The 17,753-nt window shown below is 41.6% G+C and overlaps 2 protein-coding genes across 24 annotated transcripts in view; one reads left to right on the top strand and one right to left on the bottom strand.

Annotated features, from left to right (window-relative positions):
* dlg2 (discs, large homolog 2 (Drosophila)) overlaps nucleotides 1-15,823 on the bottom strand; it is a 358,023-nt gene extending 342,200 nt beyond the window's left edge. For 10 of the 23 annotated variants that reach the window (XM_046306958.1, XM_046306959.1, XM_046306962.1 and 7 more), the window contains exons 1-3: nucleotides 14,535-15,818; nucleotides 14,282-14,365; nucleotides 9,455-9,586 (exon numbers count right to left, since the gene is read on the bottom strand). In XM_046306958.1, the coding sequence (XP_046162914.1) occupies nucleotides 9,455-9,586; nucleotides 14,282-14,300 (151 nt within the window). In that variant the 5' untranslated portion in view covers nucleotides 14,301-14,365; nucleotides 14,535-15,818. Of the gene's footprint in view, nucleotides 1-9,454; nucleotides 9,587-14,281; nucleotides 14,366-14,534 lie in introns of all 23 variants that reach the window. The other 13 variants (XM_046306950.1, XM_046306963.1, XM_046306965.1 and 10 more) reach the window with 6 other exon arrangements.
* A 64-nt stretch (nucleotides 15,824-15,887) lies between these two features.
* tmem126a (transmembrane protein 126A) lies at nucleotides 15,888-17,550 on the top strand. Its single transcript, XM_046306981.1, has 5 exons — nucleotides 15,888-16,056; nucleotides 16,314-16,441; nucleotides 16,862-17,055; nucleotides 17,135-17,249; nucleotides 17,336-17,550. Exons 2-5 carry the CDS (start codon nucleotides 16,329-16,331, stop codon nucleotides 17,532-17,534), a joined length of 621 nt encoding a protein of 206 aa, XP_046162937.1. The 5' UTR covers nucleotides 15,888-16,056; nucleotides 16,314-16,328; the 3' UTR covers nucleotides 17,535-17,550.
* Nucleotides 17,551-17,753: the final 203 nt, after the last annotated feature.

Genomic DNA, 17,753 nt, shown 5'->3' with positions numbered 1-17,753 from the left:
ACAAGATTATCTGGTCTGATGAAACCAAGATTGAACCCTTTGGCCTGAATGCCAAGCGTCAAATCTGGAGGAAACCTGGCACCATCCCTACGGTGAAGCATGGTGGTGGCAGCATCATGCTGTGGGGATGTTTTTCAGTGGCAGGGCCTGGGAGACTAGTCAGGATCAAGGGAAAGATGAACAGAGCAAAGTACAAAGAGATCCTTTATGAAAACCTTTTCCAGAGCGCTCAGGACCTCAGACTGGGGCAAATGTTCACCTTTCAACAGGACAAAGACCCTAAGCACACATCCAAAACAATGCAGGAGTAGCTTTGGGACAAGTCTCTGAATGTCCTTGAGTGGCCCAGCCAGAGCCCAGACTTGAACATCTCTGGAGAGACCTGAAAATAGCTGTGCAGCAACGCTCCTCATCCAACCCGACAGAGCTTGAGAGGATCTACAGAGAAGAATGGGAGAAACTCCCCAAATACATATGTGCCAAGCATGTAGTGTCAAATCCAAGAATACTCTAGGTTGTAATCGCTGCCAAAGGTGCTTCAACAAAGTACTGAGCAAAGGGTCTGAATACTTATGTAAATGTAATATTTCAGTTTTCCATTTTTTATAAATTTGCTGAAATAAAAACTGTTTTTGCTTTGTCATTATGGGGTATTGTGTGTAAATTGATGAGAAAAAAAACAAATGTAAATCAATTTTAGAATAAGGCTGAAATGTAACAAAATGTGGAAAAAGTCAAGGGGTCTGAATACTTTACGAATTAACTGTATAGGGACTCTGTGAATGCAATTTTCTGTTTAATAAAGAGTTAGGCTGTGCTTTTACAGTATAATTCAATCCAGAAGGTCAACTCTGTGTGTGTGTGCTCATGACCCTGAACAAAAAAAAAGGTGTACTGTTTTTCATAGAGACAAATTTGATCACATCAGAGACAGCCATTCGTCATTTCTGCGGATGAATCACGCATTCTCCAGACTCTTGAGTGGTAGGGCCATTAAGGCTGTGAAATGGTGCAGAGCATAATCCTGTGTGGTCTCTGCTGAACAGTGGTTGCACGGAGTCGAACAGACCTTTGGGCTACAGCCAAAGTTTGGACCTTTTGGCCATAAAAAAGGTCCAACCATACCAGATTACATCGGAACGGTACAAGAGGTGACTCATCCCTTACTTCTGCAATCTAATTAGTGAGGCATAAGCTCCTAGGCTACAATTATTTGTGCGTGAGTTGTTGATTGGTCCTTTAATAAATGGTATAAATATGAATTTAGATTTAGGCAATTTGAATGCTCATGGTATTCAGTTTGCATGGACTGATATGTGCCAATACATTAACTTGATGGGGCTCCTCTGGAAGTGCAGCTCGTTCAGACCATCTGGAAGTGCAGCTCGTTCAGACCATCTGGAAGTGCAGCTCGTTCAGACCATCTGGAAGTGCAGCTCGTTCAGACCATCTGGAAGTGCAGCTCGTTCAGACCATCTGGAAGTGGATGCTCCACTGTTGCTGTTCCCTTCATTCAGGAAGTGTGCCATCTTAGCAATGTCGGCCTAACACAGATATTACCTTTCAAATGACCTTTCTGCTGTTCCCACCTGTGGGCTCCAACAGAAATTCTTACATGGCAAGGACCACAGCGAGATATATGAAATGCACAAGACCCTTTGGTAGTAGTATTGTAGTGTGTATCTAATCCTTATGGTGCCCTCTATTGGACCTGTGGCAGCATTATCAGCAACATCGTATATAATAACAATATGTGCAAAATATACACAACGCTGCAAGGTCATGCTCAACAGTTTCCCGTGTGTATCAAGAATGGTCCACCACCCAAAGGACATCCAGCAAACTTGACAAAACTGTGAAAAGCTTTGGAGTCAACATCCCTGTGGAACGCTTTGACAACTTGTAAAGTCCATGACTCAAGGAATTGAGGATGTTCGGAGGGCATAAAAAGGAGTTCCTAATGTTTTGTACACTCAGTATTCATATATTATATATAATCTGCATTTATAAATCCAACTAACGTTATTTACATATTGTTTCAGTACATGTTGTTCATGGTTTACAAAAGGGTATGGATTCACAAGGCAATTGACATTTGCTACCTTTCCATATTCCACTGTTTTCTATTGTTAGTTTCTACAGATCCTGTGGCACTACCGATTTAGCTGCTGCCCCGAGTAACAATTGTCCTTTTCTGTCTGCCATACTTTAACAGATAAAAATGTCCACCAAAAATGGCTCCTACATCCTCTTGAAGGCATGGTTGCACAATGGTCAAATAACATACAGGCTACTAGAATTAAATAGTATACCCAATCCATAGGGAAATTGAGGAAATGACCTGATAGTTCCCACCATCATGGGGGTTACACGCACCAACACCGAGCTGTAATGCTCTTGGTATCCTCTTTAACATGTAATAGATTTCAGTGCGTGTCACGCAGACGACAGAAAAGGAGAGGACATTGCAAAATGTCATGTTTTCTGTCAAACCATAAATAAAACAGTGCTCCACCGTCTCGAGATAAAGTAGTGGGAAATGAACTGCTGCAAGTCTAACATGCCACAAGATGGCAGTATCCCTTCCTAATTTACTTAACCCCTTTTATTATCCATCAAGTTTGTAGTCTATAATAATGATCATTACACATCATTAGCATGTTTGCCTAGCTTATGTGTAGCATTGCTCCTATTCCCATCAAGAAACAGGTGATAAACACGCACCCACCCACCCACACATCCAATCAAGACCCCGGCGACTGATTCTGAGGGAGATGTGTCACCCCCCCCCCCTCCTACCAGTCAGGACAGTCATCCTGTGAGAGAAGATATTCAATTCAAGTTCAGCTTTGGGGTAGGGGGCCCCGGGTGCTACCAGAAAGAGGCTCTCCATGAGACAGGAGAGCAGTGAGATACCTTCCCTATTAAGGGAGGCTGGCATACAGCTTGTTTTCATCTGAATAACAAATAGAGCCCATTAAAAACTTCTATGGAGCAAATTGGCAGACTGTGGTCTGCTTTTGCGATTAGGCCACTGGAGCTAGTCTGTGTATCCCACTGATTCAGATGAATAGATGTGATAAGTCTAACTTAGATAATACATGTGCAGGCAAGATGGTTTTTAAAAGTCATACAAGCCTTGTGGTAGATGGATCTAAAGGGGGCAAAGGGCACATCTAATGGAACAATCATGCTAGGTGAAGTGAAGCTACTGAATGTGAAACATGATTGCTCTGCAGTGTTTGACATTCACAACAATGGACCTTATTCACACCAGTCTTGCCCTTTTTAAACAACAAGTTATTATATGTGTAAAACCACCAACATGTGAACTCTGGAAAGGCATTGAGCTTCAGGGACAAACTTAAAAATCAGCAGGAACATGGCCTTCCAAGACTGGCATGTGTAACAAGTGAATCTTTCCTTGCCCTCCATCTCTGTAGATGCGTAGCTGAGTGAGAGGCCTCCAACCTTACTCCTTTGCCTGGTCCTGAGATAAATTGGTAATGGTGAACAGGTTAAACCATCCACAGTTTCACTTTGCTGTGATGGGTTTCAGCAGGTTGCACATGCCCTGACCAGATTAGACAGCACCTAGGCTAATGCTTCATAAGATGATTACATCTATTTCAGGAGGCATTAGTTCCATAGCAGAGTTGGCAGAGAAATGGTGATTGATCAACAATTTACAAAGAGCAATAGATCTCATCCAGAGCGGCAGTGGTTAGAGCATTGGACTAGCAGCCGAAAGGTTGCAAGATCAAATCCCCGAGCTGACAAGGTACAAATCTGTCATTCTGCCCCTGAACAGGCAGTTAACCCACTGTTCCTAGGCAGTCATTGAAAATAAAATGTTCTTAACTGACTGTATTTAATTAATTAATTTATTTTGCTCCTTTGCACCCCATTATTTTTATTTCTACTTTGCACATTCTTCCATTGCAAAACTACCATTCCAGTGTTTTACTTGCTATATTGTATTTACTTTGCCACCATGGCCTTTTTTGCCTTTACCTCCCTTCTCACCTCATTTGCTCACATTGTATATAGACTTGTTTATACTGTATTATTGACTGTATGTTTGTTTTACTCCATGTGTAACTCTGTGTCGTTGTATCTGTCGAACTGCTTTGCTTTATCTTGGCCAGGTCGCAATTGTAAATGAGAACTTGTTCTCAACTTGCCTACCTGGTTAAATAAAGGTGAAATGAAAAATAAATAAATAAACTTGCCTAGTTAAATAATAAATCAAATAAAAATCCCCCAAACACACACTCCATAACAAAAGGTATATGGACACCTGATTGTCAAACATCTCATTCCAAAATCAAGGGCATTGATACAGAGCTGGTCCACTCTTTACTGCTATAACGATCTCCACTCTCCTGGGAAGGCTTTCCACTACGTTGGAACATTGCTGTGGGGACTTGATCCATTCAGCCACAACGGGGCGGTGTCATGCTGAAACGGTAAAGGGCCTTCCCCAAACTGTTGCAACAATGTTGGAAGCACAGAATTGTCTAGAATGTCATTGTATGCTGTAACATTAGCCCGAACCATATAAAACAGCCTCAGACCATTACTTCTCCTGACACCAAACTTTACAGTTGGCACTAGGCATTGGGGCAGGTAGCACTCTACTGGCATCTGCCAAACCCAGATTTGTCCGTCGGACTGCCAGAAGGTGAAGTGTGATTCATTACACCAGAGAACGAGTTTCCACTCTTTGCTGTGTTATTATTATCTCTTGTTATTGTTATTTTCTTACAACTGCATTGTTAGTTAAGGATTTCTAAGTACGCATTTCACTGTGAGGTCTACATGAGTTGTATTCGGCGCATGTGACAAATAAAATTAGATTTAGATTTGATTCCACTGCTCCAGAGTCCAATGGCGCCAGCTTTAAACCACTTCAGCCAACGATTTCCTGGTAATGTGGGAGAAAAAAACAACAACACTTGCAGTACCAATCATTAAATCATGCAAGTTGACTAATTTGTAAGACCAACAACACACACAAAATTCAAATGGCAAGGATTATAACCCTGTAGATAGTGGGTCATCCTTATAGTAACTGCAAGTCTATGCTACAAATAGGTCAAGTGAGGGATGAATCATACATCAACAGCCACTCACACCTTCTGACCAAACTACATCTCAAAACTATGGCCTATATGGTTGTGTTGTTCTTCTGTAGCTCAGCACATGAGAAACACTACAGTTAGAGTGCCCACACATTCTTAATTGTATTCCAATGATTATCCATGAATCAGTATTGCACAATCTTGACGCGTGGAAGCGGATCAGCGCAAGATATGGGTGTGCTCCTATATAGCCGAACATCTGTTGCGGGGGGGCATTACGCAGCAGTCGAAGAGCACATTGTAAAAGATTACATATAATCCCCCAATATTTTGTTTAAAGGCTCCTAGCCAAGCTTGGCAGTGTGGAAGCTTCACCATGTATTAAGAGTATTACAACTTCCCCCAGCACATTTCAGTATGAGGGCGTCCAATCCCCTTTAGATTTCATATTCCAAAAAAGAAGGCCACAAAATCATAACAATATACTCCCACTCGGCAGTTGGCCAACCTTTAAAAGCGTTGTATAAATACGGAGATAGTTAAGCAAATAGGCCTTGTTAATTACATTTCAAACTACTAGACCACGGCTGTGGTAGACAAATGTTAAATGTTTCTGACAGTGGCAGATACATTAATGTAGTTAATGACCATCATAAAAATTGTATTAGAACAAGGCCAAAAGAACAGGGTGACAAACCCTATTAGCAATGGACTCTTCATCATAATCGGTTACATCATCAACTTCCTAGACCCCAGGAAGAGTTTCAACTGCCTTGGAAGCAGCTAATAGGGATCCTAATAAAATACAAATTGTTTTACAATTTTGGTAATTTAGCAGATGATCTTAACCAGAGCGACTTACCTGGGCAATTAGGGTTGCTCAAGGGCACATCGACAGAACGTTCACCTCGTCAGCTTGGGGACTCGAACCAGCAACCTTTTAGTTAGTGGACCAACGCTCTTAACCACTAGGCTACCCGCATGAATACCTATTACCAAAGGCTCGAAATGAAAGGCCTTGAAATGAAGCATTTCATATTGGAGTTACCAGTCCCACAAAAACTCAATCTTGATCTGACAACCACAGGAGCCATTGTCATCTTATTAAAGGGATATGAATACAGTTGTGGGCAAAAGTTTTGAGAATGACACATACATTTCCAAAGTTTGCTTCTTCACTGTCTTTAGATATTTTAGTCAGGTGTTACTATGGAATACTGAAGGATAATTACGAGCATTTCATAAGTGTCAAAGGCTTTTATTGACAATTACATGAAGTTGATGCAAAGAGTCAATATTTGCAGTGTTGACCCTTCTTTTTCAAGACCTCTGCAATCCGCCCTGGCATGCTGTCAATTAACTTCTGGGCCACATCCTGGCTGATGGCAGCCTATTCTTGTATAATCAATGCTTGGAGATATTCAGAATTTGTGGGTTGTTTGTTGGTCCACCCGTCTCTTGAGGATTGACCACAAATTCTCAATTGGATTAAGGTCTGGGGAGTTTCCTGGCCATGGACCAAAAATATCTATGTTTTGTTCTCCGAGCCACTTAGTTATCACTTTTGCCTTATGGTAAAGTGCTAGCTCATGCTGGAAAAGGCATTGTTCGTCACCAAACTGTTCCTGGATGGTTGGGAGAAGTTGCTCTTGGAGGATGTGTTGGTACCATTCTTTATTCATGGCTGTGTTCTTCGGCAAAATTGTGAGTGAGCCCACTCCCTTGGCTGAGAAGCAACCACACACATGAATGGTCTCAGGATGCTTTACTGTTGGCATGATACAGGACTGATGGTAGCGCTCAACTTGTCTTCCGGATGCCCCAAACAATCGGAAAGGGGATTCATCGGAGAAAATGACTTTACCCTAGTCCTCAGCAGTCCAATCCCTGTACCTTTTGCAGAATATCAGTCTGTCCCTGACATTTTTCTTGGAGAGAAGTGGCTTCTTTGCTGCCCTTGACACCAGGCCATCCTTCAAAAGTCTTTGCCTCACTGTGTGTGCAGATGCACTCACACCTACCTGCTGCCATTCCTGAGCAAGCTCTGTACTGGTGGTGCCCCGATCCCGCAGCTGAATCAACTTTAGGAGACGGTCCTGGCGCTTGCTAGACTTTCTTTGGTGCCCTGAAGCCTTCATCACAAAAATTGAACCAGTTCTTGATGATCCAATAAATGGTTGATTTAGGTGCAATCTTACTGGCAGCAATATCCTTGCCTGTAAAGCCCTTTTTGTGCAAAGCAGTGATAACTGCACGTGTTTCCTTGCAGGCAACCATGATTGACAGAGGAAGAACAATGATTCCAAGCACCACCCTCCTTTTGAAGCTTCCAGCCCGTTATTCGAACTCAATCAGCACGACAGAGTGATCTCCAGCCTTGTCCTCGTCAACACTCACACCTGTGTTAACGAGAGAATCACTGACATGTCAGCTGGTCCTTTTGTGGCAGGGCTGAAATGCAGTGGAAATGTTTTTTTGGGGGGGATTCAGTTCATTTGCATGGCAAAGAGGGACTTTGCAATTAATTGCAATGCATCTGATCACTCTTCATAACATTCTGGAGTATATGCGAATTGCCATCATACAAACTGAGGCAGCAGACTTTGTGAAAATTAAGATTTGTGTCATTCTCAAAACCTCTGGCCATGACTGTACACCAATCTAGCTCCACTTAGTTACATTTTCTACTGATCACAACAAAAGTCAAAAACATCTGCATCGTCTTTCGAAACAGATACTTTTATTAGACAGTGTGATTTTTATTTTGACATCTTATTCTAGTTCATGGAACTGAAGGAAGAGAGAGGGTTGTTCGGTTCGGAGTGATTTGAGGAACCCCTTTACAAATGAAGATGCAGTGTCTATGGATCATTCTTATTAATTGTCCTTAGGCTATATGTTAGTGGAAGTGAGATTGGAACCCACGCCTGCAGGCAGTATGTAAGGCCGACTATGAGAAGAAAATAATAAAAAGGGAGCAGCAGAGAGTGTGGCACCTAACTATAAACCCCAATCAGCACTTACTCTAAACCCTAATCAGCACTTACTCTTCCTCCTAAAACCATAAAATAAATCCCAGTACGGTCTCCAAATAAATGTATCACATTGCCATAAACGTTTACTGCAACAGCTCATGTCAATGCAATGACTCTGGGGATCAATAAACATTGTCAGGTTTGTAAAATCTACATGAAACAAATTAGTTCATTATTCGTTTTACCAGTGACTGCTTAATCCTCAAGTTTCAAGCTTCTAAAGGAAACATGGCCAAAAGGCATTGAGAGTGCAATATTCATGTTCGACATATAATATCTCTACTTAGGTTTAGAGATCAATCTATTTAAATGCATGTTAAATGTAATTGATATTTCCGCTCTCCTTATCATTGTTGCCCTTTTTGATAACCAGTGGGGGCTTGTGCCAGAAAGATTGAAAGCCCATTCTCAGACAAGCTAAAATAGCATTTGGAGGATAGAGATTCCAGGTGGTCAAGTACAACAGGGTCTGATCGGTGTGTAAAAAGGCATGCCCAGCCTTTGAATGCCAACTCACAGGGAACTATGTATGATGAACTCCTCTCGTGTTACTTCGTTAAAGGTGCACTTACATTGCTCGGAATTTCATGTCACATATAATAATACAGATATTGTAGCGTGCCAACATTCTTTTCATCTCGGCTTTGCCACTGCTAACTGAGAAGGCTTTGGGAACAATAATGTGTGGCCCGAGCAATACATTTTACAATACATTTTCAAACTCAACCTGAGAGGTCAGATTGTAGGTTTTATCATTTGGAAAATGACCATGTCATGAACCTTTGAATGATGAATGAGAATCATGCATTATACCCATCTCCAATAATGCATTGACGAGATACTTGCATGCCCTTCAAATCATTGAAAGGTATCCAGGGGAATGATCAAAGATGCAAAAGTCCCACATCATTATGCTTCGTTTGAATCCTTACGAAGAGTGTGAGGAGCACCTTAAAAATACCACAGGCACTGAGAAGCATCGACTGCAATATCAGCAGAATTCAAAATAACTATATTTCAGAAAAAACACGGGCATAGCAAAATGCAGGTTGAGCAAATGTGACAATAGACAAATCTCTAGAGTTCTATTGTGAATCCCAAAAACTACTGACTAGATTATAAAAGAGGTATTACTTCACTGTGTCTATCAAAATCCATACTGTATGTATGAAATAGAATAAGGGTGAACATGGCTAGACAGTTGAGGGGAAAATTGTTTTTTTGTTATGCTATAACATTCATGACATTCCTCTGATTTATAATGACAGGTGAAGCATTTGACATATTGGAGTCAATTAAAAGAATGGATGGATTCCAATATCCAGCTTGACTTACCAAGCAGTGCTTGGAACAGGCTGCTTTTGAAGACCCCCATCACTCTCTGAATGGAAGTTTTGAGCTGTTGTTCCTCTGGCTTCCTCAGTTTAGCACAGTAGTCTTCCAAAAGGCCTAGGGCCCTAGCTGTATCTGCAGGAGGGTACGGATTGGAGACCAGTTAGAATGTTATTCAAAAGAGAAAAAGTCATTTTAGTTTATAGTTAAACATACAGTCGAGTGATAAAATGGCAAACATCAGACAAGCACCGCCAGGACTAATTTACAAAGCCAATTTGTTTGAATAAGGTTTACAGTAGCTTGAGCTTCTGCCCAGATTTTTGTCCCCATTTGTGAAAACAATTCTAAAAAATATGTAATCTTAAGCATGTAATGACAACTGCATGTGCAAAAGACGATATGGTCACTTGTATGGTTTATAATTTGCAACCATTTTCACTACTAATATGAGGCAGTTTTGTAACTGCACAGAAATGTGGAGCATGGATAGTGTCCCCGCTTGGCACGGGTGTCAGGGGGCGAGATACCACTCAGTCACACAGAGACATCATCCTTGGGCTCAGACCCTGTCACCAAGGGAGACCCCAGTACACTAAACTTTGACTTGTTTCAAAGAAACTCATGAGAACAGACTGTAAAATGGTCTTTACTTACTGCTATTGACTTATAATTCCTGCTAACTTGATGTGGCCGTCTGCTGTCTAGTTAAAGTTTCAAGGAATAAAAGTAAGTCTGGAAGGTTGAACGATCTTGTATGACTTTGTTAATTATTTTATGTTAACCCCCGTTTTCGCCCCAATTTTGTGGTATCCAATTGGAGGTTACAGTCCTGTCTCATCACTGCAACTCCCGTACGGACTCGGGAGAGGCGAAGGTCGAGAGCCGTGCGTCTTCCGAAGCACAAACCAACCAAGCGGCACTGCTTCTTGATGCAATGCCCACTTAACCCGGAAGCCAGCCGCACCAATGTGTAGGAGGAAACACTGTGCACCTGGTGACCGTGTCAGAGTACACTGCACCCGGCCCGCCACAGGAGTCGCTAGTTCGCGATGGGACTAGGACATCCCTGCTGGCCAAACCCTCCCCTAACCCTGACAACCCTGTGCCAATTATGCACCAACGCATGGGTCTCCCGGTTACTGCCGGCTGCGACAGAGCCTGGACTCGAACCCAGAATCTCTCGTGGCACAGCTAACACTGCGATGCAGTGCCTTAGACTACCACGCCAATTCGGGAGGCCTCTTCCATTACTTTCATTGTACAGTACAGTTGAACAACTCCGACAGCATTTCTTTTTTATTGCTGCACAATTACAGACCAGTGGATGAGACGATCTGAGGTCACGCCAGGACAAGCCTCATTACACCTTTATTTACACGGAGTTGCTTTGTGGACTGAACTTACACTACAATCACCATGTACAGAAATGATATAAAAATCCTTTACTGAATATGATCACACAATTCCCATAAACACTAGACATAGTTGGGATGGAAGTTATCTCCAGTATCCACGACATACATAAGTCCTAAGGCTATTCCCTGCAATATTCAATTAAAATAATGCCATCACTTAAATTAATAAGGCTTCATCAATTCTTACAAATAAGTATAAATGCTGTATAACTTATACATGATTTAGAAATAAGGAATTATTCGGGAAGTATTCAGACCCCTTGACTTTTTCCCCAAATTGTTACCTTACAGCCTAATTCTAAAATTGATTTTTTTTTTTATCCTCATCAATCTACACACAATACACCATAATGACAAAGTAAAAACAGGTTAAGAAATGTTTGCACATTTATTTAAAAAATACCTAACTTACGTAAGTATTCAGACCCTTTGCTATGATACAATTGAGTTCAGGTGCATCCTGTTTCCATTGATCATCTTTGAGATGTTTCTATAACTTGATTGGAGTCCACCTGTGGCAAACTCAACTGATGGGACAGGATTTGGAAAGGCACGCACCTGTCCCACAGCTGACAGAGCACGTTACAGCAAAAATCAAGCCATGGATGAATTGTCCGTAGAGCTCCAAGACAGGCTGGGTCAAAGCACATATCTGGGGAGGGTACCATTTTTATTTTAATTTTAATCCATTTACATAGGTATTCAGACCTTTTACTCAGTATTTTGTTGAAGCACTTTTGGCAGCGATTACAGGAATCTTCTTGTGTATGACGCCACAAGCATGGCACACGTGTATTTGGGGAGTTTCTTCCATTCTTCTCTGCAGATCCGCTCAAGCTCTGTCAGGTTGGATGGGGAGCGTCGATGCACAGCTATTTTCACGTTTCCCCAGAGATTGGGTTCAAGTCCGGGCTCTGGCTGGGCCACTCAAGGACATTGAGACTTGCGCTCTGGAGCAGGTTTTCGTCAAGGATCTCGCTGTACTTTGTGCCGTTCATCTTTCCTGACTAGTCTCCCAGGCCCTACCACTGAAAAACATCCCCACAGTATGATGCTGCCACCACCATGCTTCACCGTAGGGATAGTGCCAGGTTTCCTCCAGACGTGATGCTTGGCATTCAAGCCAAAGAGTTCAACCTTGTTTTCATCAGACCAGAGCATATTGTTTCTCATGGTCAGAGTCCTTTCTGTGCCTTTTTGACAAACTCCAAGTGGGCGTTCATGTGCCTTTTAATGAGGAGTGACTTCCGTCTGGCCATTCTACCATAAAGGCCTGATTGGTGGATTGCTGCGGAGATGGTTGTGCTTCTGGAAGGTTCTCCGATCTCCATAGAGGAACTCTGGAGCTCTGTCAGAGTGACCGTCAGGTTCTTGGTCACCTTACTGACCAAGGCCCTCCTCCTCAGATGTTTCAGTCTGACCGGGCGGACAGCTCTTGGAAGAGTCTTGGTGGATCCAAACTTCTTCCATTTAAGAATGATGGAGGCCACTGTGTCCTTGGGGACCTTCAATGCTGCAGAAATATTTTGGTACCCTTCCCCAGATTTGTGCATCGACGCAATCCTATCTCTGAGCTCTATAGACAATTCCTTCGACCTCATGGCTTGGTTTTTGCTCTGACATGCACTGTCAACTGTGGGCTCTTGAAAATACAAGTGTGTGTGTGCGCCTTTCCAAAACATGTCCAATCAATTGAATTTACCACAGGTGGACTCCAATGAAGTTGTAGAATCATCAAGTATGATCAATGGAAACAGGATGCACCGGAGCTCAATTTGAAGTCTCATAGCAAAGGTTCTTATGTAAATAAGGGTATGTAATACTTATGTAAATAAGTTATCGGTTTATTTTTAACACATATGCAACACATTTCTAAACCTGTTGTCGCTTTGTCATTATGGGGTATTGAGTGTAGATTGATGAGGGAAATAAATGTAATCAATTTTAGAATAAGGCTGTACTGTAACAAAACGCGGAAAAAGTGGTCTGAATACTTTCCGAATGCACTGTATTAGGCCTAGTACTTAAAATATTTATTAACGCTTATTCCTGAAAACAATAAAAAATAGTTTGTTACCCAATATTCCGATCTATAATAAACTACAGGTAACTGCCAAAATAAAGGAAATGCTTGACTAAATGAGATATTATATTACAAATATTTTGAAAGCAGGTGCTTCCACACAGGTGTGGGTCCTGAGTTAATTAAGCAATTAACATCATGCTTAGGGTCATGATTAAAAATGCCCAGTTGCCCATTATTTTGGCTACCACAGCTAGAAGAGATCTCAGTGATTTTGAAAGAGGGGTTTTCAAAGAAGCAGAGGGTTAAGTGTCACCAGATCGCCACCCAACTGAACACTTATGGGAGATTCCGGAGCAGCGCTTAAGACACTTTTTTCCCACCATTAACAAAACACCAAATTACAGATTTCTCATAGAAGAATGGTGTTGCTTCCCTCCAATAGAGTTCCAGACAATTGTATAATCTTTGCCACTCCTATAGAGTTCCAGACAAGTGTATAATCTTTGCCACTCCAATAGAGTTCCAGACAAGTGTATAATCTTTGCCACTCCAATAGAGTTCCAGACAAGTGTATAATCTTTGCCACTCCAATAGAGTTCCAGACAAGTGTATAATATTTGCCACTCTAATAGAGTTCCAGACAAGTGTATAATATTTGCCACTCCAATAGAGTTCCAGACAAGTGTATAATCTTTGCCACTCCAATAGAGTTCCAGACAAGTGTATAATCTTTGCCACTCCAATAGAGTTCCAGACAATTGTATAATCTTTGCCACTCCTATAGAGTTCCAGACAAGTGTATAATCTTTGCCACTCCAATAGAGTTCCAGACAAGTGTATAATCTTTGCCACTCCAATAGAGTTCCAGACAAGTGTATAATCTTTGCCACTCCAATAGAGTTCCAGACAAGTGTATAATATTTGCCACTCTAATAGAGTTCCAGACAAGTGTATAATCTTTGCCACTCCAATAGAGTTCCAGACAAGTGTATAATCTTTGCCACTCCAATAGAGTTCCAGACAAGTGTATAATCTTTGCCACTCCAATAGAGTTCCAGACAATTGTATAATCTTTGCCAAGGAGCATTGAAGCTGTTCTGGTGACTCAACTCCCTATTAAGACACTGTTGGTATTTCCTTTATTTTGTACATTATCAATGACTTCTGTTTCATAGGCCACATTAGGCTTACATTACAAGTCATGGGTATTTTTTTATTTAATTTGCCATTAGCTTACCTACAGGAACATAACCTAGAAAGGCTAAAGGCAAGCCTACACTCCGACATGGGTCTAAAAGTGCTGAATGACAAAGAGCCACTGGTGTTTTTTCACTTGTGGCTGCTTAGTGGCGAGACACCTGTTGTGCCAACGACGTTTCTGCTCACCTTTTTTTCTTACAGGCATAGTTGAATCCTGGATCCGTATTGGTGATTTACTCCATTAAAAACTGTTTCCGGCAGTTGTAACCGCTAGGTAGGAAACCACAATCATTGGCGAATTAGTTTTGCTATAGTGTGTGTGCCCTTAGGTTCAGTTTTGAAAGCTATAGGCTTTTGCTCCAACAGAATCAGTAGGCTAGTCTAAAATAATAGACTATAGCATAGGGCAAAACAGGCCACAAACAAAAACTATACTTGCCATGTAGTTCGGCATGCTTGTTCAATTAATCGTCAGCAAAGATGTAGCCTAACCAATGCTTCGCCGGGATGCATTCAGCCCGAAAGTGTTCAAGTAAATAAATACAATTCCAAATCCTCCTATTGTCGGTTGTCCTATGAAAAGTGTCTTGTCTGTAGAGTGTGTGGGCTATGGTTCCGATGAAGGCTTGCTGCTGTGCAGACAGGTGCAACGGCTGTAGCGGAGGCGTTCCGATGTTCTCATACAGACAGTTATCAGGGGATAATGTCACGGACATGAACAACAGCCTAGGCTAAGTAGTCGGTCGGTATATTCTCTCAATTGACAAACTTTTATTGAGCCCGGCTCAGCGAGATTTTCCGCGTTTCTATCACTGTCCTTGCAGTTTGATGCTGGCATTGAGTCAATGGCGCTCCCATGTGATGACCTGGAGATTAAAAAAAATAAAAACCAATGTCAGTCCAAAGAAACGTTAAAGGTGGGGTAACGCTAATCCGCAGTGAAATATGCAACCGTTGCTATTTTAGCGCGTGAAAAAACCCGCTAAATAATTAAATGAGTAGGGGTAGCCGCCTATTTATAGCCTAACACTAACATCACATCAAGTTTAATTAAGCTACCTTGCAGAAATTACCCAGCCTAATCTTTTTTTCTATGAATTTGGGGTGGCCCAATTAGTCAAACGAACCAGGTGTGCAGATATATATGGCAATCAAAATACATAACATTAGCTGGCCAAAATGTATTGCAAGTCATACCACCACGAATACAATTGATGGGCTCCATCCAATATCTCAGTTAGCTAAGGTTGTGTAGCTGGTATGATTCTCCGTCATCTTTCTTTGATTTAGGATATGACATCCTTTATAGCCCAAGTCTATTCAACCATTCACAAACTGAAATGAACCAGTGCTCGCAAACACATGCATCGTTGTTGCTCAACCAGCTAGGCTACCTAAAAACGAAAGACTGGACAGTGGAACTGGAAGTTGGCAAAGCGTTTGGTTAACGATAACCTTTCCTGATGGCAGTGCGCTCGCGCCTGTAGGAAATACCTGCCTGGCTGATCTTGCTGTAAAAGTAATGTCTCTGCAATAAACCCGTCTATTTTACACATTTCATATATTATTTGCGAAATATCTGGAACTTCCTCGTCCTCTTATTTGCTGTGTCACATCACCACGTTTTTATTTCCAAATCTAGAGCCACGGAGTGGAAAGCAGTATCAGTTTTAGCTAAGCAACCGAGAGATTTGTTACTAGCTACACCTTGATTGACAAAACTTTACATCCAATGGCATGGCGGTGCTTTTTGTCCAGGCTCGGGATTACGAACCAATACAATTTGTTGTGAACGGTTCAGAGTTCACTCTGGTGCACGTGGTTTAAAATGGCTGCGCCCTTCACTAAATAATGATACAGAAGAAAATATTGAAACAGCTAAACGTTAAACCCCACCAAAGAAGAAGAAACAGCTAAACATTTACAGAACATAGCTACATTAGAGCTGAAACATCGTCAAGGTAAGGAAGGAATACTCGACAGTACAGAAATACATAGACTGGCGTTATTCCAGTGTAATCGTGATTAATAATATAGACATGTTTTGCTCTCTGAACTAGGCTACATGGACGGGGTTTTATAAAATGTCATGTTGGCTAGGTAATGTTATCAGTCTTATCGAACGTGTTGCATACACGTTCACTCAGCCCTGTCAATGATAGCCAACATTATTGACAGACAGTGACATTTATTTTAAAAATGTGGTCATGCATTGCAGGGAATCTTGTTGAAGATGTCAGAAAACAGCAATGTCGTTGTACAGAAAGGCACCAGCCGCACAGTTTCCAGAGCCCTGATCATTCAAATGATGGCGGAAAATTTCGAACGGTTGCCTGAACTTGACAGGTACGTTTTTGTAGGCCTATGCCATAGAGAATGATAGAGGCCTCTAGTGGCCAAAATGTTTATTTTATTTTTTATTTGACCTTTATTTAACTAGGCAAGTCAGTTAAGAACAAACAACTTCACAAACTATGCGCACGCTTCAATGGCGCATAAGTCCATGTGTTGTTATTCTGGGTGGCCAGATTGCTCACAGTGATGGGGAAAGTAAGCTTCCTGAAGCATAGTTAAGCACGTCTGTTTTGTTGCTAAACAACCAACCCGTCTAATGGCACAGGTACAAAGATGAGTCATCCATCCATCTCTATAGCCTAGACATGTTTTCATTGCCTTGACAGCCCTAGCTCTACTTGTAATTGACAGCCTTTTGCATTTTGCTCTCATAACATTAACAACTTATGAAATATCACTGTTGTTCTACAGGAAAATCTTCACCTATGGCCCCATGTACCTGGGAGGTAATGGGGCATTTGCAGGACTGATTGCCAACAGCTTATACAGGAGAGCACTGAATGTCACTCAAGGGCGTTTTACATCAAATCTCCCAATGGCTGTCCTACCATTCTTGACAACAGTGGCCATGTATAATGTAGCTGTATCCAAACCATTATTGTCTGGTGAGTGTTTAATTGTTTCAGTTGCAGTTGAAGTTTGACAATATTTTAATTGTTTCTGATATTCTTAAACTAATTTCAGGTGACCTTAACTGTCCAACCTGTGTCCTGATAAGAGGTGCCCTTGTCGGCGCAGTTGCTGCTGGCGTATATCCTATTCTGTTGGCTTTGCCTGTGAATGCAGGCCTTGCAACCAGGTATGTGCAACTCTTTGCAGTCGAAGGTTTCATCAAGATGCTTGGCTGACTGAATTTGCATAATTATGCCACTGTAATTCCGACAGGTACAACACTACACCATTGCCAGAAAAGGGAAACGTCCTCCGTTTTTGGATGAACGTTACCCAACCCATCTTAAGGAAAATGGGTGTTGTGATAGTACTACAGGTGTTCTTTGGAACCTACCTAAGCTCCAGACACTTTGACAGCTACTTGAAGTTGATTCAGTTGTCCACCTCAAATGGCGAGGAGCTTCAGGATTAAAACAGTTTCAAACAAACCTAAATGTTCTGTATTTTTATTTTCTTCAGTCCTTGAGTTGTACAAACGTCTGGATAATCATAATGTAATGACTAAATTATTTCAACGCTATCGCTGGACTAAATTTATATGCAATGTCAAAGGGCAAAACAAAACCATGGGGGTACTGCAGATTGTAATTTTTCCCACTTTTCAATGAGGTCGTTTACGGCTGTATCGGAG

Source organism: Oncorhynchus gorbuscha, linkage group LG16 (assembly GCF_021184085.1).
Source record: "Oncorhynchus gorbuscha isolate QuinsamMale2020 ecotype Even-year linkage group LG16, OgorEven_v1.0, whole genome shotgun sequence".
Lineage (NCBI taxonomy): Eukaryota > Metazoa > Chordata > Actinopteri > Salmoniformes > Salmonidae > Oncorhynchus > Oncorhynchus gorbuscha.
Note: the sequence above shows the minus strand (reverse complement) of the source record. Positions and strands in the feature narration are given on the sequence as shown.

Bases quoted from the DNA above. Each gene is read 5' to 3' on its own strand.
- tmem126a (XM_046306981.1), top strand. From the start codon at position 16,329: ATGTCAGAAAACAGCAATGTCGTTGTACAGAAAGGCACCAGCCGCACA. The intron at 16,442-16,861 runs GTACGTTTTTGT...GTTGTTCTACAG, and splicing joins CGGTTGCCTGAACTTGACAG to GAAAATCTTCACCTATGGCC. The intron at 17,056-17,134 runs GTGAGTGTTTAA...AACTAATTTCAG, and splicing joins ATCCAAACCATTATTGTCTG to GTGACCTTAACTGTCCAACC.